Genomic DNA, 25574 nt, shown 5'->3' with positions numbered 1-25574 from the left:
TCGTCCATTAAGAGGGGCTGATAATGCAAACGTTTCCTTCTGCAGCTCAGTGCTCAACTTTCTGGTCATTTTATCTGGTTATGTACTTCCTCTAAATGTAAAAACAAAAAATCCTGAAAAATAGCGATAGCATAGTAATAATGCTACCTTGAGAAATGCTCAGAGTATAATTTCATCTCTCTTTTGTCTCTTGCCTTGAGGACATGAAGGGCACTTTGACAGCCATTGTGATTACTGAAGGTACAAGCTAATGTTGGTTGTGCCAGATGTAATTTTGCATTTCTCAAAAGAAATACTGTTACATCCAGATATAAATTTGACTGGATCCTTTACTTACTGTTCTATTACAGGTGATTCACATAACAGGCCGCCTACGACTGAGGGTGTCGCTGTCCCACGGGAGGACCGTCCCCAGCCAAATCATGGGTCTCGTGGTTGTGGCTCATGCCTTGCCTCCCCCTACGATCAATGAAGTCAGAATTGACTGCCATATGTTCGTCACTCGAGTGAATATGGACCTCAATATCATTTACTGTGAAAATAGGTACTTCGTTTTTGTCTTCATTTGCCCGTTGTATATTGCCCATTGGTGAGGGTTGGTGTTTTCAGCAGTCTGAAGGATTTTACTCTCCCAATGAGGCTCATTATAAATCCTGATCTTATTTTTAACGACTGCTTGGATTGACACCAAACATGCTTTTTATTTAAAATTTACATTGCTGCCCTGATTTACATTAGGGACAACAATGGAATGAATTGGGATACCCAGGCATCCATATGCTATAATTAAGGCCTGTTTTGGCTGAGAACCCAAGGAGAAAGCAGGGCTGAGACATTATTGGCAAAATGATGCAGCAAAAGCTATCTCCTGAGGCCTCAGCCAGGCCCACTTCCTGACTACTGCAGGACCCAGCCTCCGGATGGTCAGTGTTCATAAAGGCATCAAGGATGTTGTCTTAGCGCGGGCTGCTATAACAAATTACCACAGGCTGGGGGACTTAAACAACAGACATTTGTTTTTCACAACTCTGGAGGCCAGGAAGTTCAAGGTCAAGGTGTAGGCTGATCAGGTGCCTGAAAACCCTCTTCCTGGCTGTCAGATGGCTGCCTTCTTGCTGTGTGCTCACACAGGGGAGAGAGAGCTCTGGTCTCTTACTCTTCTTATAAGGACACTCATCGCATTGTGGGGGCTCCATCCTCATGACCTCATCTGAACCTAATTACCTCCTAAAGGCCCCACCTCCTCATACCATCACATTGAGGGTAAGGACTTCAATATAGAAATTTAGGGGGTACACAAATATTCAGTCCATAAAACGTGTAGAGAACAAATGAGAATTTGAGGCCCCCACAGGAAAAAGGGCAAAAAAGAAATTTGCAAGACTATTAAGTAAAACTTCATAATCCTGAGGATTTCACTTTTATAAATTAAGAAGAGATAACTCATCATATGAATGACTTGGCAGTCCTTCCTCAACACTCAGCTTTAGAAAAGGACTTTTTAGCCTCTGGTTAAAAAGTTCACTTTTTCCATTAAGCACAAAACAAGGGACAAGGAAATGGGACAGTGCCCCTTCAGACCTTTCACCTAGAAGTCACCAGCCCATCATCAGACTGATCTGAAGAAGAGAGAGTCACGGAGTGCGGGCAGAGGGGTGGGGAGGAGCTACACACACCTGGGCGGTGGGAAGGAAGCTTTGGCAATGCTACCCATCCCCCGGTGCCCCAGGGGGAATTACTGAGTCCATTTTGAGAGGATGCTTTTGTGGCATGGATCTTGTCAGGCATGAAGGCAGTATGTGTTCACTGAGCCCTGTGAGTGCCTTCAGAGGGGAAAGGAAAGAGCAGAATGGTCAAGTGGCTTGAGTAATTGACCTCTCCAGGGCCTAGCCAAGAGGAAGACAGACGGCATCTGCCTTCAGTCCATTGGGAAGCACTAAAGGTGTTGAGACCGAGTTAGAAATGCCAACCATTTCCGGTCAGGATTGGATTCCGAGGAAAGCATTCACCAGTAGGAAAAGATTCCCACCTGAGCTATTAGCATTCAATGGAGTAGAAGAATAAAGTCACTATTATTTAATAAGTAACTCTAAATCTATTTTTCAAGTATTATTGTCATTTATTAAAATTTTTATCATTGTGACTGTATACTTGGCTATGTCTAAGGTATTCTGGAATGGACAAAGAATACCAGGAAAGACAGTTAGCCAGAATGATTAGCTCGAGTTGGCAAGCAGTAATAAAGATAGCTAATGTTTATTGAATGCTTACTACGCACTCAGCAACGTGTGCAGCTCACTGTATACACCATCTCATTTAAGCTTGAGGACAGTTCTGTGAGGGAGGTGTCCTCACTGTCTCCATAACCCTCAGGCAATTTCAGCTTAGAGAGAAAGGTTGAGTGACTTGCCCAAGGCCACTATTCGAAACCAATCTGCTAGATTCAAAAGCCATGCACTTAGCTACACCCTGTGGGGCCTCCCTGCGTTCCTTGTCTCTGATTTTTCTTCAGAAGTCAGGGTAACTGGTAAGGAATTGTTCAGAGTAACCGCTGAGAGGACCTTTCATACATTTGCACCCGTGAAAGAACACAATTACAGCCTCAAAGTTGTTTATTCTCTGATTAAAAATGTAGAATGCTGGAGATGGCTCTTCCATCAGGGAGACAGACAGAAAGTAAGGATGGACTCCATGCTTCTTTGAAAACATACGTCAGCTCCCTCGATTTCGATTTACCACCACCACTGGCTCCAAAATACGGAGCCTCATCTTATTTACCTAACTCCCAGTGACTGTCCAAGCCCAAAACCATCCCTTAATCTTCATTCCTGTGATCACAGATTGATGAATTCTGTTGAAGCGCTCCATGGACCTGAATGCCTTACGGTGCCACTCGTAATTGAGATCATTTTCTGTGACCTACTTTAAGCTTTTTTTCTTCCTGTTTAAAAACAAAAAGTTTTCTGCAACCTCTCATTAGCCCATACAATACAGCACCATTTCCCAACTGAAGATGATAGTAATTGTTAAGAAAGACCTGTGCTCGGGGCTGGCCCCGTGGCGTAGCGGTTAAGTGCGCACGCTCTGCTGCTGGTGGCCCAGGTTCGGATCCTGGGCGCACACCGATGCACCGTTTGTCAGGCCGTGCTGTGGCGGCCTCCCATATAAAGTGGAGGAAGATGGGCACGGATGTTAGCCCAGGGCCAGTCTTCCTCAGCAAAAAGAGGAGGATTGGCATCAGATGTTAGCTCAGGGCTGATCTTCCTCACAAAAAAAAAAAAAAGACCTGTGCTAAAGGTAACTGCATCTTTGATCTGAGGGGAAAGCATACCATGTGCACATTCATTTCATTTCATTCATTAATCCCTTCACCGACCTCGTTGGTTGTTTGTAGATAGGGAAACTGAGGCTCAGAGTACAAGATGCCATCAGGATGCCACTCCTGATATAGGTCATCAGACTGGTCTGGAGCTTTCTACACATGTATCAAGAGGTCTTGATCACTGAGCTGGTCACGTTCACCACGGTAACAGGCTCTGGTGCATAGAAGAGCTTCAATTGTTTTGAAGGGTTTTATTCAAATACAGAATCAGCTAAAGAAACATCCTTCCTAAAGAACGAAGTGGCTTTTTCCCAGGGTTTATTGTTTCATTAGGGGATTGCTCACTAGAAACTGATGCTGCTCCTTGACTCTGCAGACTGGTCCTTTCCCCACATTCCCCAGGACGGCCTCGGGCAAAGCTGGCATCTAATGCTTTCAGAGGAGCTGGCAAATTTCAGAAACACCAATGAGGGCCTTTTCATTTGTTTCCTCATTTGCAGAAAGGGGGTGTAAACCGCTTGGAAAGCAGCTGATGGTTTTAGGAAAACATCAGCTAATCTGTTTTGCACTAGAAAAGCATGGAATCCTGAGAAAACATTCCCTTTTATTGCTTCATTTAGTTTTATCTTACCAAGAATTCTAGTTTGGTCAAAAATATTATTTAAATTGCTAGACATTGAGAAATGCACTCACTGGGCAGTGTGTTTTAATTACATTCCATATTATTCTGTTTTTGTTTTGTTTCTTATTTTCCCCCCTTGGGGGTCAGATTTAACTCCCAACGGCGATCTCCTGGGCATCTGAAATGTGTCATTTCTAAAGATTCACTTCATATTTGAATATATCGTAAGTCATAAACCATAAAAAGCATAGGGACAGGAAAGAGAATAAATTAAACAAAAACTATATTCTCTTTTGGACTGACCACAACGAATCTGTACTTGGACAGGAAGGAGGGTAATAAGCATTTTGACGTGTTTGTGTAGACGAGGCAGGTTCCCCCACCACGTTTTCCAATTTTTCTTCTATTTTCCTGTGCTCCTGCCTGAGGACATTGACGTCTGGACAATCAATGACAGAGGCTTACACACACGTACTGTAGAGCACAAGCCTGGAAGAACTGCTGAAATGGTTTAAAAGTTTCTGTGTCCAAGCCACCACAAAGTACCAGTTAAAAGAGCCGGGAGTGAAAGCTGAGCTCCCAAATGACTAAGACTAAAAAAGATAATACCCCCAGGCATCTGTATGTCTCAGCATTTAAATTATATCCCTTGAAATGCCAATTTGGACGTCTTGCCAAGCAGCAGCTGAAGCCCTTTTTCATGGAAATACCCAATAGAAGACCAATCTGTTTAAATGAAAGGTGTCTCTAATCATTTGGTATAAACATAACATGTTTTTATTTTATTATGTAACCTTGAATTATCTTGGCCTCTAATGAGGGTCTTGCATTGTTACTGATTCTCAATAATTTCATGGAATTATGTTGCCTAAATGTATATTCCGATGCCAAAAAAAGAAAAGAAAAACCTAATTATCTAAACACAATTGCTTGATCCGGCACATTTCCTACTTTTGCAAAAGTCTGTGAAACGTTAAAGAAATAATCTTATCTATAAAGGGTTCTCCCTCAGGGTGCCACTTCCTCATGGGTACCCTGGTCTAACGAAAATCGTCAGCAGATTTGTTTCTGAGTCATTGGACGGTGGCTGTATTTCCCCTCTTCTGACTTCCAGACTGTGTTCTTCTGTCTGTAGGATTAGTGATTATATGGATCTGACGCCTGTAGACATTGTAGGGAAGAGATGCTACCACTTCATCCACGCAGAAGACGTCGAGGGCATCAGGCACAGTCACCTGGACTGTAAGTACCGCCTGTGTGTGGGAGCAACCTCGCTGGTGCCATCTCTCTCTGATGTTCGGTTTCAGTGTCGACTTTTCCCATCTTGTCTCCTGTGTACATTTGAGGTGACTGTCACCGTGCGGTGAGAACAAGTGAGACATAAATCACTTCAACTTGTGTTGGAATTAGATTGAAAGTTGGACCTCGGGCCCAGAGAAATTGCTGGATCTTTAGGCACTCACCCGGGATTTTGTGGTCTCGTATGCTCTCTCTCCCATGAAGTGATGGGGGAACCTTTGTCTTAAGTGCTTTCTTGACCCTTTCATTTTCTAGAGAGCAACTTCCTCTCTGAAATTTGTGGTCTCGGTTTCAAAATATACCTGGAAGAAGACAAGTTCAAATAGGTGCCTATAAAAATTCCTACTTGACTAGCCACAAAACTGGGGTGAGGGGGAAGCCCGGGCACAGAGGCAGAGCACATCATGTGGACACAGCAGCTCTCAAAGGCAGTGTCTTTTCACTGTGTTTCTGGAAAGAGGGTTATTCAGAGGAGCAGGTACCTCCATCTCCTGACTCCTGGGGGAGAGAACCTAATCTCAGCTCTTTCAGTCTGATTCCCAACTCCGGCCCCACAGGCTCACCTCCAAGGCACTTTTGTGGCGTTTAAGCAAAGCAGGACCAGCAGTTTTCTGGCTGAGTCCAAGCAGACCTCGCACATGAGCATCCTCATGCAGTTCTCCCTCATTACACTCAGCTGGGCTGTTTACGCTGTGTGTGGAAGGGGCCTGACAATCCTGTAACACAGGAGGCACTGATCCGGTGGACATCTTAGAAAGGGGCTGCCCTTTTCCAGCCAGAGGTCCTTTTTATGACCCATTAGTAGACTCTTCCTAAAAGATGGGGGGGTCCTACCAGCTATATTCCAGAAAGTTCTAAACCAGTTCTGTACTCTGGTTTTAAATACATGCAGGGGCCGGCCCCGTGGCGTAGTGGTTAAGTGTGCACGCTCCGCTGCTTGCGGCCCGGGTTCAGATCCCAGGCGCGCACTGATGCACTACTGCTTGTCGGGTCATGCTGTGACGGCGTCCCACATAAAGTGGAGGAAGATCAGCACGGATGTTATCTCAGGGCCAGTCTTCCTCAGCAAAAAGAGGATTAGCGTGGATGTTGGCTCAGGGCTGATCTTCGTCACAAGAAAATAAAAAATAAATACATGCAAGGTGCCACAAATGAGATGGTACAGCTTGAAGTTGAAGTTTTATGTAGTAAAACTGTTACTGGATACATACCCAGGTTCTTTACCTGCCACACAAGAGAGGCCAAATAAAACTAGAACGCCAGGCTTATGGCAAGGAAAGAGTTTTTATTTCTGGTGACGTCAGCCGGCAGACGAGAGCTCTCAAATTTGTCCCGTCTCCCCGAAAGTTGGGAGGCAAGGAGTTTTAAAGGTTGTGAGGAATGTGGCTGCTGGTAGGGAGGGGGAGCCTGTGGCCTTGCTGGTCAGCGCTTTCCCACCAGCCTGCCTTTGGCCTTGTGACGCTGCTGGCAGGGAGGAGGATGGTGGATAAGGGAATTGCAGGTGGGTGTCCTTCAACTGTCTCTGTCTCCATGGTGGATGGTGGATTCTAGTGCCAGGAAGCCAAGGAGTTGAGGTCTGAGAAGCTTTAGCTTCTTGATATCAGTTTCCCTGTAACAAACCTCAAGAACCGGTAATTAGCCAAAACATCAGTGTGAGCCAAGCTTAAGGCCATCTGGGCTTTTAACAATTTGTAAAACAACCAATATCTACATGTGACTGTAACTTAGAGAACAGGGAAAGAAGATGAGTGCTTTTGGTTTTAACCCCATATATTCTGGGTTTCAAGTAGGGGAACTGATATCAGGGCTGGTATCAAAACCAGCCAGAAGGTCTTTTGTATTTCCTTCCTCTCCCCTTTCTTGCCATGGCCGAGGAGAGCTGTTCTAGATCCTTTCTGCCCTGTGCACTTGTTTGCTCATTTCAAACTCAGGTCTTCAAAAGCATAATGGAGAGACAGCCAGATAGCCAAAGTCTCCGAGTGTGAGCGTCTTGCAGTGTGAGCGTCTTGCCTTGTGTTTTTAACCCTGCATTAGTAATGCTGACGTGGAACCAGGTTCAGTGTCAATTTCTGTATATACCATGTCTCTGGGAAAAGCCTGCCTGCAAGGCTGCTCTCCAGCAGATTCTGCTCCCAACATGGAACGCACGCCTTGGTATCGCACACCAGGGATTTAGGAAACACTTGTTGCTAAGAATGAATGGGTGTTGTGTATCACAGAGGCAGATGGCTCTTCAATTAATTGGGGGAAAAAAATGATGCTGTTTCCTGAAAAGAAACATCAGGTTCTTTGTAGCTGGGACTTTAGAGAAAATGGAGAAAAATCAGGATCTTTGGAGGAAGCTACAGATATGTTTTTGGACCAATATATGCCAGAGATCCAGACTTTAAAAATGAATATATTGTTTGTAGGATGCTGTCCTAGACCGTGTGTGGGGAGAGAAGGTGGTGTTTTTGGTTTTGGAATCTTAAATAAGGTCTAAATTCAGAAACTTGATGCTGACAAAAGAGAACTTTGTCATTCTCAGTTATTATTTGGAAAACGTCATGGTATCTCTCTGGGATTTGATTTACAGCTTGAAGAAACACAATTCTTCAGGAACAGTGAGCTAGGGAAGTTCATTTCTTCCTATAAAGCAAAGGTCTCCAGCAAATATGTCTGATGCCATTCTTTGCGATCTACTTTTATCTCATTTTCAGTAATGGGAATAAGTTGAGAGTCCTGAGGAAAAACAACTCGGCCATTCACTATTGTGCTAATCTCCTAATTTTTCTGGTATCTTGCCAGCTAATAAACAGAGAAGGTATGCTTTCAAATTCTATGATTTCTTTCATTATTTGATATTGACAGACTGGCGATTGCTTTATGATTTAGCCTACTAATAATGATTGAGTTCGCTCTTTCAACTCATACACATGACTTCTAATTTTAAGTTCATTTAATAACCTTAAACACATGAAAAACAAATAGAATGAGCTGATAATTCTGCACAGTAAAATGCACTTCACATATTTAGCTCTCATGCTGTGGAATAACTCCACAATGTCAAGTAGCACACAATTAGTAAAACTGTAGGGGGAGGAAAAGGAGTGTTTTGATCCTGAAGAATTTTGATCCTAATCAGATTGAAATTTCAACATTCTTGTAGTGCTTAATATCTTCAATGACACACACAAAAATCAAACTGATGCCAATGTCAGGTTTTGCATTCTGTGACTGAAATAAAATGCTAAAATATACAAATGCATCTCGCTTTGTACAATAAACATTAGCATCATTATAAAGTAAGATTGAGTCTAAAATTGTGTGATGGAATGTCTGATGTTTACCTAATTCTCAAACCAAAGCCAGCCCAGTAACAAAATGACAGAGCATGTAATAAGTCTTGGTTGTGTAAACACTGGAAGAAAAGGCAAAAAGCCAGCACAGCATCTTGCTTGTCCAAAGCCCTAGGCTATTACTGAAGGATGCCTCAACTGTGTCTTCTTGGCAGGAGAAGGTCATGGTGACATAGAATCAGCTCAAGAATAAGATAGAATTCTAAAACAAAGAGATGGTTAAAAAATAAACCACATTAACTATTTAGCTTTTCTTCCTAGAGCTATTGGCACAATTCCTGGTTCTGTCCGTGAAAGACAGGTTTTAGTCGTCTGATCATATTTCTGGTATTTTGATTATCTGTCTTATGCTCCAGTTTATGGATAAAACTTAAGAAAAAAAGACTCAATAGTCTTTGATAACTCAAAATGCTATCTTTATCACATATCTTTTTCCTAGCATAGGCATCTGTAAATGCATAGATGAATTTGTCTCTGGAATAAGAAAAGTAAAAGGGAATCTCAGCTGCACCAGGATTTGACAACTCAAATAAATTGAAGCAACAACTTTGGACCATCTACTCTCCCTCCAGCTTAACACGAGACGCCTGATAGTTCACTGGGTTTCAACATAAAGAATCACATTATCTATACCAACATGGTGGGTTAGTGAAATTATACTGGGATTCTAAAACAAAGGGAATTTCACACTGTGACTCAAAGACCTCTGATTTTTTTCTTTAAGCCACCTCACTGGAGTCATTGAGCCAAATTTCATTGATTCTTCAGGCCAAATTGACCAAATCGACATTTCGAGGTTTGAATTTTAAATCACTCATATTAGCAATCATTTGAGCTTCTTTGCGTATCACCTTCCACTTCTCCATTGCTCAGGAGGTACCGACCTCCAGACGACCAGTCATGTCCCCCTAGAGTTGCACTCTCCAGTCACCTGGAGCATCTGTGTCACTCTTGAATCATGAGAGAGGCTTCAGCACAACCATTTACTACTCTCCCTCTGCCTGTGGCCCAAAAAGTAGAAGGGCGAACCACGACTGCTCAACCAAACAAAGAAATATGCTTTGCATTTCTCTTTCGTCCCTTTTAATCCAGCCTTTTGTCTGTAGAAGATGCTGAATTTGTCTTGAGCTACCCCGAGGGTTCTTCTTGGGTCAAATCAACCACAAATCTCTAAAACCTGGCAAGAGTGGCCTGAGGGAAAACTTCCTCTCCCTTTATAATGTTGTTGTACACCAGCAAGGCTCAAGGCTCTGGAGCTGTGGGTCTTGAGAAAAGAGGAGCCAGAGAGTGTAGAAGTGATGGCAGGTTTCCCCTCCTAGGACATACCCAGGGCAAGGAAGCTCTGGAAGAGTTTTTTCAGCAAGAGAGGACTTCCAGCCTATCTATGAGATCACGTAGAGTTAAAAAGCATGGCCTGCCCAAAATATTTGGGAGGTGTTAAAAAAAAAATACAGTAGCCTAAGTGTTTATTTCCTAATTACAAAATTCTATACTTCCTAGCAAAACTAATCTGCAGCTACCTGGCATAATGCATTCCATGCTGTTTTGCATCAATAACCCCTACACTTGCTCCTGAAGGCATCTCATCGCCAAATGCAAGCTGACTGCTTAATGCAGGACTAATTAGTATATCCCCTTCCAGTCTGCAGGCCCTCCATTGTAATTCCTTCCCAGCTCATTTTTTTCCACAACGGAGCATCAATCAAAGTAAGTGCCCTGCCTGCCTAGGAAACACAAGATGTCCTCCATGCATTTGTCATCTGCCACACAAACAAAGGGGGAATTTAATTGTTGATTTGGGTATGCAGCCGCTGCGCACAGTAAAGGAAGCTGCGAGGGAAGGAAGAAGGGAAGGCATCAAGTCTGATGGGTGGGCCAAATGTGAAAGCAGGGGGGGAGGCTCTTCTATTTTCTGATCTTAGCCTTTTTCAGGGGTGAGTCTTCAGGGATTTAGCTGCAACCTGATCATTGGCTGGACTTTTACCCAAAGCAAATGAGTTTTTCGTCTTCTTCCATATGAATATGAAAATTCCCGTGGAAGGAAATGCATGTAATAGCTACCATGTCTGACTTTTTTCAGAAGCCAAGTCAGCCTACCTTGTGTGCCTGTCCATTAACTAAAAAAACTGTTACATGAAGACAAAATAGGAGCCGGCCCCGTGGCTTAGCGGTTAAGTGCGCGCGCTCCGCTATTGGCGGCCTGGGTTCGGATCCTGGGCGCACACTGACGCACCGCTTCTCAGGCCATGCTGAGGCCACGTCCCACATACAGCAACTAGAAGGATGTGCAACTATGACATACGACTATCTACTGGGGCTTTGGGGGGGAAAAAAAAAAGAAGGAGGATTGGTAATAGATGTTAGCTCAGAGCCGGTCTTCGTCAGCAAAAAGAGGAGGATTGGCATGGATGTTAGCTCAGGGCTGATCTTCCTCGAGGGGAAAAAAAAAAAGTTGATATTGGAAATAAAGAGAGAAAACATTAAAAAAAAAAAAAAAAAAGACAAAGCCAGAATTTTACACAGGAGCGAATTAGTATTATTATTTTACGTCTTTTTTTTTTTGGCTAGTGCTGATTCTGGCTTTTCAAGTCCGAGGGCTGGCAAACACAGAGAACAGAGACCAGCAAGGGCCTAAGGACCAGCTGAGTGGCTCTGCCACACTACTACACTGCTCTATAGAAATGCAGAGTTTCAGGCCTACGCCCAGACTCACGGAATCCGAATCTGCCGTGAACAGATCCCTAGCTGACTGGCATTCATGTGGCAGTTCGAGAAGTACTGACTGTACTAGAATTTAGAAGGCATTGTTTTACACGGAGTAAAAGTAAATACAAATCGACTAACGATCTTAAAGACTTCATTTTCCTCTCCAATTGGATGAATTGTATTAATAGCAGCAAACTATGAGTAGGGAATTGGCTCCGAGGGTATCTCACTCAGTGTTCAAATGGAATGAGTATGTGATTACTTGATAGATTATTTCTTTAGAAAGATGTAAAGTTTCAAATATCAGTAGAGTTAAAGAGTAGTAATAGTCAACTTGTAAACAAAAGGAAGTCTAGTTTTTTCCTCAGATTAATATTTTTCTGTGGACTTCATTGCATGTGTGAATATGAACAGTACTATTTTCCCTGTTCAAGTTCATCTAACATTTGTGAGTACTTACCATGTACAAAGCTTTGTGGTATTGCTATATAAGGTTTCAAAAATAACTAAGCTATGGTCTCTACCTTCAAGGAGCTTACATACTAGTAGAGAAGATAGATGAAAACAGCCAGTTTTGAAAAGGTGGCATAAAATGAGGACTATTAAGATGTGTAAACAAAACACAGAAACCTCAGGGGTGGGGGCAACCAAGACAGGATGGAGAAGTCCCAGAGAGGCACGTTTTCCCTGGACCTTGACAGAAGATGGCAAGAAGCCAGGATGGTGGGAGATACGGTGGGTGTAAAGGGCTTCCCGGCTTAGAAGACCAAACGATAGCTCACGCAATACAAAAACACGTGATCTTCTCTCGCTGCCCAGAGAGGAAGCCAGAACTGTGATTTGACCTCTAGATCCTAATATGATTCTAACATGGATTCTTGGGCTTTTCCTTATTACTATTTCAGTTAGTATCTGCTTTTATCATCATAAAAAGAAACACCTGATATTTGAGAGAAAATAACCCATTGCTCTTATAAAATATAATCAGGAAAAAAACCAAACAATACTTCAAAATCATCCATTTTAATGTAAATCAATTAACCTTAATAAAATCAATTCCATTACTTCTTATAATGGCATCTTTTCTTAATTTTATATAAACTATATTTTTAAAAAATACTTTTCTTGAAACATTGGTTTAATGACACACCGCATATCTCAAAAAACCTCAAACTTCTTTTTTACACAAATGAGCAGAATAGGATTTAATATGCCTATGTGGTTAGTATAAAATGTTTTTTCCATAAATATAGGGTTAACTAAGGATGAGGTTACTTGAACCTCTTTATGAACTCCCACATCCTCTCTGGCTTCCTAGAATTTTCGGTGGGGCATATCAGCTCGAATGCATCTGGTCTATGTATCTATCTAATGTTTCTGGTTCATCAGAAAACCCAAGTAAAAGTGACTTAAACTTTCTCTATAATTGTCTTAACTTTCTCTTCATGATCAAAAGACAGCAGTAGCACCGCCAGTCATCAGTTCTTCACAGGACAACGTCCGAGGTCAGGAATGGCTCAGCCTCTATTTTGTGTTCATTTTTGCAAGAACAGAAAATATTCCCAGACGCCCCCCAGTAGAGAGAAGCCCCCTTATGTCTCATTGTCCAGCATTTCATGAAATACCCAAGCCTAAGCCACACACTGGCAAGGGATGGAATTACCATGGCTGGTTTAAACAGTAGAAGCTTTTGCCCCTGGGTCTTGAGAGGAGATCATCAAACATAAAATCCCAAGTGCGAGTTCTGTCATCCAGAAGGAAGTGGCAGAAGACCTCTTCAGTGGACAGTCCACCATGACTGCTACATGGGAGGATCTGTAACGTTTTCACAATAAAGTACTTGGATTTCTGAAAATCTACAGAACAGGTAAACAAATAGAATTTGTCTGGGCTCCTTTAAATATTCCTGATTTTACAGAACACTAGTTTTTGCATATCTATGCCTCACCACTTCTGTATTTCTTGTTAAAGATGTCTAGTGGACTTAATGAAATGACCGCATCCAGAAATGCAGGGTCCACCGGAGACACACAATAAAAGAGTGTAAGGACCACCTCATCCATTTTGCCTTTTTATAGTTCACTCTACATCCCAGCCTAACCTCCCCCACACTCCAACTACTCTTCATTTTTAAAGGGAGGAGGAGAATTCACCCAGACCAGGTGAGAATCCTGTGTTTTCACAGGCCTATATACCACTTTCCATAACAGTTATCCCTGTGATCAATTTATTAGTGAAAATGACTGATAAGCATCTGTCTCCCATTCGAAGGTAAATAGAGATAAATCCTTATTTTCAGAATGAAGAAAACTTTTTCAACAATTTCCCACAGAAGAGAGAATCCCCCCTCATCCAGTCACTAGCAAGGGACATGGAATTGCTGTCACTGAGACTAATACAGGAGGGCAGGCCCGTGACTGATATCCTGCTCACTTTGATATCCCCCAGCCTGGCACAGAGTAGGCACTCAAAAAAATATTTCTTGAATGGGTGAATAAATCCACCATTTTCCTCATTTCTTAGCCATAAATCTTTCTTAATTCCATGCTGAAGAATTCACTGCTTCCTTCTATATAGCAAATCCCCACAAAAAAAGAAGAAGAAGAAGGTGTAGGGGCTAAGAAATCCTCTGTCCTTACCTATTTTAGATCAAGAAGGGCGGGAATGAGTGGTACTGAAATTCCCAGGTTAGACTGAAAACAGCTTGAAAAAAATCTGAAATCTCAATGTCACTAGTGCCAACAATTACTTTGATTCTTCCTGTCCTAGAACATGATACCATCAGTGTTTAAAAGGCTTGGTCTCCAGTTTGGTACATTATCATGAAGAAAAGGGAAATTTATTTTTTAAACTTAACAAATTGACATGTTCTAAATCAATGAAAAGTTTTCTGCATGATTCAATATTAACAGTTAATAAAAATCTATCAATTGGCGGTGGTATAGAAAAAAACCTCTTCTGAGGTTATTAATCACACAGATAGCAATTCAAGCAGGGCCTGTCATTAGTGTATTAGGGGGAAAATCCATAGATGATGCATAGGCATTCAGAGAACATCCACAGGTCTTCTGTCCTTAAGCTCGTAACTCACATTAAGTATCAAATATCATTAAACTTTACCAAATATTGCTTGGCACATAGATTTACAAAAAAACTAAAAACCAATTTGTGGATGCCTGCTATTTAAGACATCTAGCTCACTAATTGCAAAATCTATAGGAAAGTCTGCACAGCATCAAAGCCTTCGTTGATCCTGCGAGCAGTTCTAAATGAAAAACTGTCTCTATTGCGAGTAAATAAAGCACTTAATGCAGAGTTTCTGGCTCTAATGCTATTTCTCCTGTGGGTTTTGAAAATGACCTTCCTGTAAGCATCAAGGACGATAACTTTTTAGATAAAGAAACTTGTTCTTGTTTTAAGTTTATGTCAGGTTCATTCCCCTATAGCCCACGGTTTTCAAAAGCAGAGGAAAAAGTAATCCAGAATTTAAAAAAAAAAAGTCCTGTTTCCAGAATGAAGTTCCCTGTCAGCCTGCCTTGGGCCTTAGGTGGAGAAGCAGAGATTAAAGAGTCAGTATTCTTTTTCATGTTTCATCTGCCAGTTTTGTGAATGTAGAAAGAGAACCGGTGGCTACCAGCTGTGGTATTAAGGAGAAAGTGTGATTCTAGCTCGCCCTCCTTCCTTACACACACACACTCCACATTAGTGAATTCAAAAATAATTTTCGAGTTTCTGGCAGCAGGGCCTGCTCTCTGTAGCCACCGAGAAAGGTACCTCCAAGGAGGGGTGAATGGCGGCAGATGCGTCCTCCTGTCGCCGTGACAATAATGAAGCCCTTTGTCCAGCTGTATGAATGTGAAGTGTGAAATCTCCGCTGACCTCACCATTTCCTATTTATTCTATACTTACCTGAATACGCCAAGTATTGCCGCTTTTTAATGCATATGCAAACCACTAAAATGTCCTTTTGTGAGCCACTTTGCTAAAAGGCCGCTTTTGATATGTGTTCTTCATCTCCTCTTCAAACTGAATTAGACTATTCCCTTCTTTTTAAGACACAAGTAACTCACTATTTAGAATCTTTGGCTTTGATTTTGTCGAACAGCCCAACAGGAAGAGACCATGTTCCCTTTTTTCCTCCATATTTCTGAAGGCAAACTTGTACTGATTTGTTTTGATTTACTAACAGAATTATGTTCCCGCCACAGACACAGGCTTCCTTTATGTCCTTTCAATCATCAGTCTATTTCTGTGGACCAAGTTTTCCTAAGGAAAACTGAAATCCCTCTGTTGGCCGCTGTGTGCAGAGCCATGGATGTGTGCTTCAGCAAAAGGGGTCATCAGATTTGGGGGGACAGTAGTTATTCTTTCTAAGCAGGACATTTCTTGTATGCCTACCACTCAAACCACGAGACCAGGTGACATTTTTAAAAGATATTCAATAAAACTGAGCCTCTAGTCTTTTGGGGGGGAAATGTGTGTTTGATGTAAAAGGTCACGTGTTCTAAAATGTAAGCTCTCTGCAATTTTCTTTTGATTGAACTGTATCTGCTACTCCCTTCACAGTTAGGGGTGGGTGGTGTTTTGACGCTAATAGCCAAAAATTGTCAAATGAGCTGAGCTGGAACAGTTCAACCAGGAGGATTTAAATCTCTTTGTCTCTATTGTTGTCTTCTCACAAATGTGGGGTCACCTCTGTCCTCTGAAGTGCACAGTTTGTACACTCAAAGGCACCGTTATTTTGGAAAGTGGAGTGGTACTGATGACAGCTTCTTGGTTTTCCTCAGAGCAATAGCAGCCAAAAGCAATTGGTTACACCCTAGACTTCAGAGTGGAAAGGAACAAGTTCCCGTGTGGTAGCAGAGGCGTTCACAATTACGCCCGGGACCATTCGAGATTGTAAGTGAACCCGGGAAAAACGTACGCATCCTCCCTATGTCTTCATGTTTACCCTGTCAAATCTAAGAAAAGCCCATTTAAATGTTTTGAGATCCTTACATGGAAACTAATTCCTATAGCACAACTTTAAAGACATAATTCTAGAGATGTTATGATGTGATCAGTGAATTCAGTGAGGGACACACAGGCTGCTCTACCAAAAGTTTTTGATGGCAAAAAGTAAACTTTGGGATAAACCAAAGAGAAGATGCCAGGGTATGTGCTGAAGGTACTCAGACCACATTAGGGCATAAGACTAAAAAGTATGATCCACGTAGATATTTTCTCTCTCTCTCTCTGCTTCCTCTCGTTATAGTTTGAGCACATTGTTAGGAATTTACTCCTGGGCTCATTGGTTTGATGATTCTCTATCTCTTTTCAAGGGACAATTAACCGTTTTTTAAGGACTTCCATATGAAGTAACTTACATCATGCTTCTTTCTGTTTTTCCCCACAGAAGGGATTTTGTGAAATAGACTGACACAAACATTCTCTCATTTCTCGCCATTATGTAAAGCTAAAACTCAAATATCAAAACAACAGCCACTGGATTAAAGAGAATTGGAAAAGTTTTTGTGTTTTTCAAGTTGTCTAATTTATTATATTACAAACTAAAAATCTCTTTCAAACTGGCACCAAGGTGGCTTTTCTTCTTGAGCTGATTAGGACCACATGAGCTCAGGAAAAGCTGTCAGATCCTGCCTCTGGCACAGCTGGAGTGATCCAGCTGATTTGCCGGTATGATTTTTTTTTTTTTAAGAAAGAAACTTCATCCCAAAGTCATAAATTTATATTCTGGAGCCCCAAGCAAAATTATTTCTTATTCATTTTAAAAGAAGCAAAATTCCATTGTGACCTCTTTCATGGGACTCCTGACAAGCAAAAGCAACCAGGGTGATATTTTGATCAACATCTGGTACTCTAGTGAGAGCTAACTCAGTGCCTTCTCTCTGTCTAGATTCCCGCTGGCACACGGGGTTGTCATTCAGGAAACACTCATCCTCAGGAAACAGTCATGATCTAAGACCATGCTAGAATGTTTACCTTTTAGAATTCTGTTTGTCAGGCTGGCCCAGGGCAAACTGATGGATTAGGTCAAACTTGTCTTCTTCAGCTGACCATGAAGGGCTCCCATCTCTGCCCTGTGGTGTTCACCACGATAAGGTAAGGCATTCAAGTAGCCGCCTGATGCCCCAGGGAACCCCTGAGGGGCTTCCTTCCTTGCCAGTCCTTTCTCAACCACTTCCTCACATTGAAACTTACCGGGCCCGCCTCTCCTTCACTTAGGTCTCCTCTCTTTGCGAGATGGCCCTTGGCCTGGGTGATAAAGAAGGCTGTATTAGTATATTCATGGCCCTAATAAATTTGTATGTATTTTCTCATGAAACACAGATGCACTTAATCAGACCCAGAGTCATACTGCCTTAACTCAAAAAGATGACACCGTCATACCTGTCTGAGTAAACAAGCCTTCCAGCCCCCTTCACAGCACATAACGTGGAGCCCACCCAGGAGGCAGATGTTTTTCTGGCTATGCATTTCAGAATTGAGATTTTGGTTTTTTGTTGTTTGTTTGCTTTTAAATAAGAGAAAGGAAGGGGGGGTGATCTTTACATTGATTCTGCAAATTCTAATTTGACTTTATAATTCCTTTCTCACATTGCCCCTTTCTATGCACTGTATCCTGGGGATAATTTTTTTTTTTTTTTTAATTTTGCCTGCCTTTGGTCAAATTCTGGTCCAGAATCCCCAGCCAGTCTGGGCTGATCTGCCCCACCATCTCAGTGTTTTCTTCATGGGATTCCAGAAAGGGGCTTCTTAGTCTCTTTGCCTTTGTTAAAAATACTAGACCTATTTGAAATTATTCCTTATTCCAGATACACAGCAGATAGAATTATACACCAACCACTGATCGGGGTGCTCTAAGTTTTCTCTGTGAAAATAGTGGGCAGAATTTCATAACCCATCGTTCCTCTATTAATAGTTAACCAGTTTGAGAGGATCTGAATAAAAGCACATCTTGGTGCATGAAACAACGGTTTGACAGAAGAGCTGTACGGCAGTGTCAGTATTTTACTGCTTTCAGCTTCACCACGCAGTTTTGTAGCCTGGGAAGCCATGCATGCAGAATGGCAGAACTTACAATCGCCGACAAAAGGCGAGGACAATGCTACCTGTGGAGCCTCGCCGCTGAGAGAAGATGACAGTTCCGGGCCTTGAAAAGAGCCTAAACTGTTGAATAGTTTCAGAATAGAACTTGCCACTATTTGAAGCCCTCATCAAAGCAAGGCGTTTTCAGGCAACTGTTAAGACATAATTATTAAATTTTACAACCATCCATTTAGCGTATTGTGAGAGAAAGGGAGAAAAGCACCAAAGTTTGTATGTCTATGGATATAACATGTGGAGGTTTGATTTTTGATCACTTTCGGAGCCAGGAAGAGGGGCTCAGACGCGACGGGAAGAGCTTCGCAGCCTTAAACACGGCTCTTTTCCAAAGTGACTTCCCTTTACCCATCCACACCCCCCACCAAAAAAAATCAAAATGTACTTCATGAAACCATTGTCTATGAAGCACTTATTAGCCGTAATTAAATGGACAATATGAATTTACTACGTCTTTAGGACTCTGGCTTGTTCTGGTTTAGAGCAAGATGATTAATGCAAATACATATTACTTGAGATAACCATTTAGCAGCTAATTTAGCCAAATTTATTACAGCAGTTAGAGGTTTTTCATTTTAGCAGACGGAGACAAGGACATGCCAAAAGTGGGCGACGTGGACGAGTGCACACTGCCCTCTAGTGGCCACCCAGCTGGCGCGCTCTTGGGGGTGTGGTGTGGCTGCGATCCATAGCCAAGTCTTAACAGCAGGTTCTGCACGTTTCCGGCACCCTTTTAAACCATTCCCATCCATAGCACTTTATTTCAGGGGATGATTTACTGTACTTTCCCCTTTTACTAGCTCAGGAGTACCCAGATACAAATCAAATCAATTTCACCTTGGCAAGATTTTGGTTAAAGTATCATTTTTAACATCTGCATTTTAAAGCTCTCTTTCAGTGGGTATTTAATGGCACCGTTTCATGTTACTGATTGTTTTTACTTGTTCCTTCATTTTGGGCCATATTTCAGAGTCTGTGTGGAGCTGTCACTCTGTTTGGCTCCAGCCAAGTCAATTCTGTGCCTCCCTGAGGCCAGTGTTTCTCTCTGACTTGGTTGGGGGATTTATTTTGTTCCAACATTCAGTCTCATCAGAATTTCCCCTGACTGACCCATGTAAATTTAGTTCATACATGGACTATAGATTCCATTAGACAAGATCAAAAGAAACAGACGTATAAGGACGCCGGTTGATAACTGCTCGCACTGAGGGGAATGATCAAAGACGGGGGCTGAAGCATCTTCAGAGCCATTCAAATATCCAGAATCTCAAAGAGGTCCACCTCGAAGCGATGAATAAATCACATACAGATTTGCCTTTGTGACCATCTGACGTCTGGCCCATTGACAATATCCACACCGCATTAGGTGTCCTGTGAGTCAAAAAGATTTGTATTCCTTGTATTCTTTCTTTCACACCATGGCTGCCCAAGACGGAACAGAGTCTTAGTACAAATGCTAGTAACCCGCTCCGCTCCACTGATTTGTTGATTTCATTTGTCTTACTAATGGCACCCTCCATTAAGCGTACAGAGGGGCACCCTGGCTTGGTGCAGGACCTTGCCTTTCTAAGCTTGAGGTTTTGCAGAGCTGATAATCATTTGGTCCCAGTCTTAATACACAGTGCCTTCTGTTTTGGTTTTTTTTTTTCCCCAGTGCTGAATAAGGGCCAGTGTGTGACGAAGTACTATCGTTGGATGCAGAAGAATGGAGGCTATATTTGGATACAGTCTAGTGCCACCATAGCTATTAATGCCAAGAACGCCAATGAGAAGAATATCATCTGGGTGAATTATCTTCTTAGGTACATTTTCTGATTCTTTTTCATTTCTGTCTCAGTTATAAAATATGCAGCCCAATGGTTAACAGCTGGCATGTTGTATTACCTTTTGACGGTATCTGGTGTGGAATTATGTGGAAATTCTGCTTTTCTTCCCACAAGATTCAAAGAAATGTGAAAAGAGCAAAGCTGTGTTGGAAGGGACTTCCAGGGCAGATTCACAAAATTTTTTATACTTCTTGGTCTGTCAGCCATTTGGGCAGCTCTGCAGAAGTTGCTTTGGTTTTCCCACAAATGTTCAGGCCAGAAAAAGAATACAGGCTTTTGCCTACAGTTTACGCATTCAGAAAGCACCTCCTTCTCCCTCCCACACACACTCCTACCCACGCACTCCAATCCTTGTGAAAATGAAGCAAAAGGGGATGGGGAAGAAGTGGCGGGGACATTATATTCCTCCTGGACTCCATCCCTGTGAAGCCCTCAGCATATTATATAGGGTTTGACTCCCTAGGTATTAAAGTTTTGGTAAGCAAAGTGAGTTGCTTTGCCAGAACTGAGACAATATCAGTATAAAAATGAAGGAAATCTTTCGCCTGCTCTTTGATCTCAGGCAAATTTTAGTGCTGTTTTAATATGTCCTCAAATTTATATCCATAACTGTGACCAAGCTCAACAGCTTCCTAAATTCTAGTGTGCAACACCATTTCTCTCTCCTTCCTTACTTTCTGCCTTTGGATTCAAACTAGAAAAAAAGCAACCAAGACCAACAGCCTGGGTGGTCTGAGTTTGGGGGCAAGCTTTCCGGGAGGCTCTCCACCAGTCCTGTCATGAAGCTATCTGAATGTTCGGTCTGGCTCTCTCTCACCACTGCCATTCCAGTTTTTGGCTTCCTTAGTCTAAAGCCACCAAGCAAGGCCCACATGTGGTCTGAGTAGGAAAACTTCTAATAGGTCTTATGAATGGAAGTTGTTGCCCTTTGGCTGGTAATCTAGACCGGGAGTACCTGAGTCCCATTTTTCTTGGAGACAGCCAAATGGAGCTGAGACGCTGACAGCCATGGCTCATCAGCAGGGCCCTTCAGAGTGTGTTCACGCGCGTTGGTGATGACTTGATGGCATGAATGGGCTTGCTACCAATAGTGTATCAATCAGACTCTAATGATTATTGCTCTGGAGAGGGCCTTAATGTGCACCACTTAAAAGAGTCTTCATTTATCTACTTTCTTTTTCCTTTTTGACCTCTTCTACTCCACGTTAATTCTCTCTAAAGGTAAAAGTATGTGTATTCAATGTGGCTTCCTCCAAGGCCTGATTTTCATGCAAACTATCCCCTGCGTTTGTAATATGCTTAAGATGGGTTCTGATATCAAGAAATCCTTTTACATAGAAGTTTAGGGAACAGTGGCTATATGTAATGCAGAAGGTTATAAAAACTCACATGCCAAAGAGGAAATAGCAGAAGGTATTGTGGCATTGACGTTCTTTTGCTAGGCAAAAATGGTGTTGTGCCAGGGAGACTCATTATTGTTAAAAATTAGACGTTGGTAACAGACACACCATAGACAAGAAAATGTCTGTATACCAGGTCGATGTACCTAGAGTATTAAAGTAATCTATATGGCTGTTACTCCCATTCAAGGAGATTTGTTCTTATCTGGATCTTTCTTACTCCTCATCAGCCTCACGACTTCCTGCTCTGCCCTGAGATGGAGGGAGTGAGAAGGGTTAAGGAGAGGTCAGTCCATGCAGCTTTAGGTCAACACTATTGGTCCAGCCTAGGATCACATGGTACAAGCACATGAGTGTTTGGTGATTCTAGACCATCTAATTCCATACGGAGAGGAAGGAAGCAGTTTGGGTACCAAAGACTAATCTTCAGGCTCGAGAGCCTCAATCTCAGATGTGCTGGACCTGTTTCAGCTGACCCAAAGACTCACTCTGTTCAATAATAAAAGACTTAAGTTGGGTGGCAAGTGACTTGTGAACCCCATGGCATCTGGACCAAAGGAGACTAAGATCGATGGGCTTTAGCAGAGGGAACTCTACCAAGTCTGCCCCTCCTTGGTATCACTTCTATAGGCTAGAGATCTAGTAAGAAGAGGACTTGGCCTTGGCAAAATAGCAACATTGAAGTTTGTTTCTCTTTCCCACATTTTTGTCCTTTGTTCTCCCCTGAGCAATATAGCCATGCTCCCTCTTTCTGCCCAGAATCCCTCGCTTCTGGGCCCCATCCATGCTTGTCTGTCTCCATTCTGAAATTACTGCTCCCCAGTCTTCTTCCTATCCCCTCATAATGCTCGGTAGACTTAGAGGCTCTTAGAGATTCAGAGACTGCATAAGTGCTAAGGCGACCTTCCCACCACTAGTCTCATCTGATTATCTAGAGAAAGCTCTGCTGCTGAAGCTAATTCACACTAAGGTGTAAATGCCTGATAATCCATCTTAGTGAATTAACCCTCCCAGGGCCATCTGCAGTTTTAGAGTAGTCACTGAACACTGACTCTTTAACATAGGAGTTTCACTAGAGATTAGCAATGAGTCAGTAATCACCTCTGGCTAGTCTCTGGTTGGCTAGCCATCATGGAAGGATAGAAGAGGCATTTTCCATTTTGAGGCAGGAGGCCTTCCTTGTGCCTTCAGATTGCAGTAGTCTATATGGCTCCTACATCAGGCCAGCCTTGGAGTGGCATTTCTAGAAGACAGCTAACCCAAACTGACCAAACGCACTCTCTTTTCCAGAAAAGGCTTGTTTCTAAATTAAAAATAGAACAAAAATGAAGCACGTTTGTGCAAATGGGGTTAGATCCATTCTGTTAGGGTCTCTTTCACACCGGGACTCTCCCCACTGCAATCAGATTTCCAGCTAACAAGCCACAGGTGTACACCACATGAGCAGATGAAAATGTGATTGTAATGGGTGTGTTGACAGTTCGGTAGCCATAATCTACGCATCCCAAGGTGCACCTGTGCATCTGTCAGATCGTTAGGCGCTGAGGGCTCTGCCCCCCGCCCCCAGTACCCTTGGCACCATCTGAACAGCTGAGAAGCTCCATCAAGGGGCCAAGACAAGGATACTGAGGCAATGGACTCATTAGGAGCCCAGACGAAGATAGGGCCCACCAGGAGGTATGGGGGTGAATTGTTGAGAGTACTTCTCATCCTCCCTCCCTCCAGGTGTTGCACTGGGAGGAATGTCAAGCAGCACAGTTCCCTGGCCCCCAGTGGTACCTGATTATTTAAAAGCTTTTTAGTGGCTTTCCTGTGGCATTTGGGTATTCAATCATTGTAGCAGCGTGTACCTGTACCCAGCATAGGAAATCCAGGCTTCTATAAAAGTCCGTGATGAGCTGAGAAATGATTTCATGCTTAGTCTTTTAAACTCTCTAAACTCCAAAAGTTGGGGGCAAGGAAGTGGGAAGAAGATGGTCAAAAGCAAACTATACAGAATGGGTGTGTGCATTCCTGACGGATGCCTCTCTCCACAGCAACCCCGAGTACAAGGACACGCCCATGGACATCGCGCAGCTCCCCCACCTGCCCGAGAAGACGTCAGAATCCTCGGAGACCTCCGACTCCGAATCAGACTCTAAAGACACCTCAGGTATTACAGGTATTACTACTTCTCCATGTTCTGCAGCTTCCCAGACACGAGGGGCGGGCCACAGCCAGAGGGCCACGGTCAGAGCAGAGCCACCAGTCAAGTTTTATAGGGAGACATATGTCACATCAAGTTATCACTGTCTCTCTCTACATACATATGTACATATACTTATATACCATCACATACATGTGTACACACACATATGTGTGTATATATACATACAATACATACATATACATATGTGGTGGTATATACTTATATATGTGGTGGTGTATAAATATATACATATATCCATATATGTATGCTGTCGTATATACTTATATACATGTAGATATAGGTATATTGTGGTGTATAAACATATGTACACAAATATACAGAGAGAGAGAGAGACTGATCGATTTGGCCATCACTAATGGCAGCCCTCCACGGGCCATACAGAAGGAGCCCTGCCCTAGCCGCATAGGCAGCTCGGGCTCTTTACCGGAAGCAGACAGCAGGGCTCTCTCTGCTGCTCCAAGACAGACTGTGACTTTGAGCCCCAAATATTCACATCGTCACCAAGTCGGGTTTGGGCCTCTAAAGCGGGATACTTAGCATCGGTAAAAGATTCTCTCAGGTGCTGGACTGTTACTTATTTTCTGAGTCTGTGCAGAACAAATCCATGCTTTCCCATTTCTAGTTATTTTGGGAAGTAGACTTGCTGAGTAGTTCTTTGGAGCACAGGAGAGTTAATATAAAAATTTACTTTTCCTCCAGTCCCCAATCCCCTTCCACGTATGGAGCCAGGGAGCACACAACTCAGAGAATTTTATAGCTGCAAAAAACCCTAAGCCTCTTCTAACCCAACCTCCTCTGCTATGGAAACGAAGGCCAGAGCAGTTACATGATTTGCCCAAGGATCTAGTCCAGGCTGCCATCCAAAAGCATCACAGCAGAGCCATAAAATCAACATCATCTCTCAGTCTTCTGAGGTTATATTACTGGGAAAATCTCTTCTCCCTAAAACATGCTGGATGGCTAGGGTTCCCTCACCACCACCTCCCATCCTCAGGGCACCTGCCCTCCAGGCTTGTTAACACACATCCCTCTACTCCAGACACAGGGGCAGGGAGGTAGGCCAGAGGATCTTGATTGTTTTCCTATCTCCTAAATTGCATTTATTTGAAAGTTCTTTACTAGGGCAGAAGTTCTAGAATAGACAGTCTCTGCTCCCTATTTATATAGTATTTGGCAATGGACAAAAAAGACAAAAATTCCCTGCCCCATGGAGCTTATATTCAAGTTGGGGGAAGAGACAGAAGTAAATAAAAATAAGTAAACCATACAGTGAATCAGATGGTGGTAAGTGTTATAGAGAAAAATAAGAATAGTGTGGTTTTCAATAATGAACAAATATTCACCAGTGGAAGGCACAGACCTCTTTAGAAAGTCACCCAGCATACCATCATTTCTCTGTGTCACTAACACCTTATTCCAGGTTATTTACTGACTCCAGTATTTTTGCTGGACTTCTCCAACGTTAACGTGCTTAATTCCTAATTAGGGATCATCTTGTTCAAATGGGATCTGATTCAGTAGGTGTGAGTGGAAGCCTGGGATTCTGCATTTGTAACAAGCGCCCAGGTGATGCCAATGCTGCCGGTCCCTGGACCACACTTTGAGTAAAGGTCCAGCTAATCTAGGCCCTCAAGAGAGAGAGACAGCCCTGGCTTTAAGTAACCAAGGGGTGGAGAAGCTCGGGGTGGGGCAAGACTCCGCCCCGCCCCGCCCCCCAGCAGGTGAGGGGGCGGTCTGGCCCTGCTAAT

General features: G+C 42.8%; 1 protein-coding gene across 1 annotated transcript in view; it reads left to right on the top strand.

Annotated features, from left to right (window-relative positions):
- NPAS3 (neuronal PAS domain protein 3) overlaps window positions 1-25574 on the top strand; it is a gene marked incomplete at its 5' end in the record, with an annotated part of 740467 nt that overhangs the window by 710909 nt on the left and 3984 nt on the right. The window contains 4 exons of the mRNA XM_058540352.1: window positions 351-544; window positions 5080-5186; window positions 20046-20193; window positions 23654-23778. Of these exons, the coding sequence (XP_058396335.1) occupies window positions 351-544; window positions 5080-5186; window positions 20046-20193; window positions 23654-23778 (574 nt within the window). The remainder of the gene's footprint in view (window positions 1-350; window positions 545-5079; window positions 5187-20045; window positions 20194-23653; window positions 23779-25574) is intronic.

Source organism: Diceros bicornis, chromosome 5, assembly GCF_020826845.1.
Source record: "Diceros bicornis minor isolate mBicDic1 chromosome 5, mDicBic1.mat.cur, whole genome shotgun sequence".
NCBI classification, from domain to species: domain Eukaryota; kingdom Metazoa; phylum Chordata; class Mammalia; order Perissodactyla; family Rhinocerotidae; genus Diceros; species Diceros bicornis.
The sequence above is the reverse complement of the archived record's forward strand: the minus strand, read 5'-3'. Positions and strand labels throughout refer to the sequence as shown.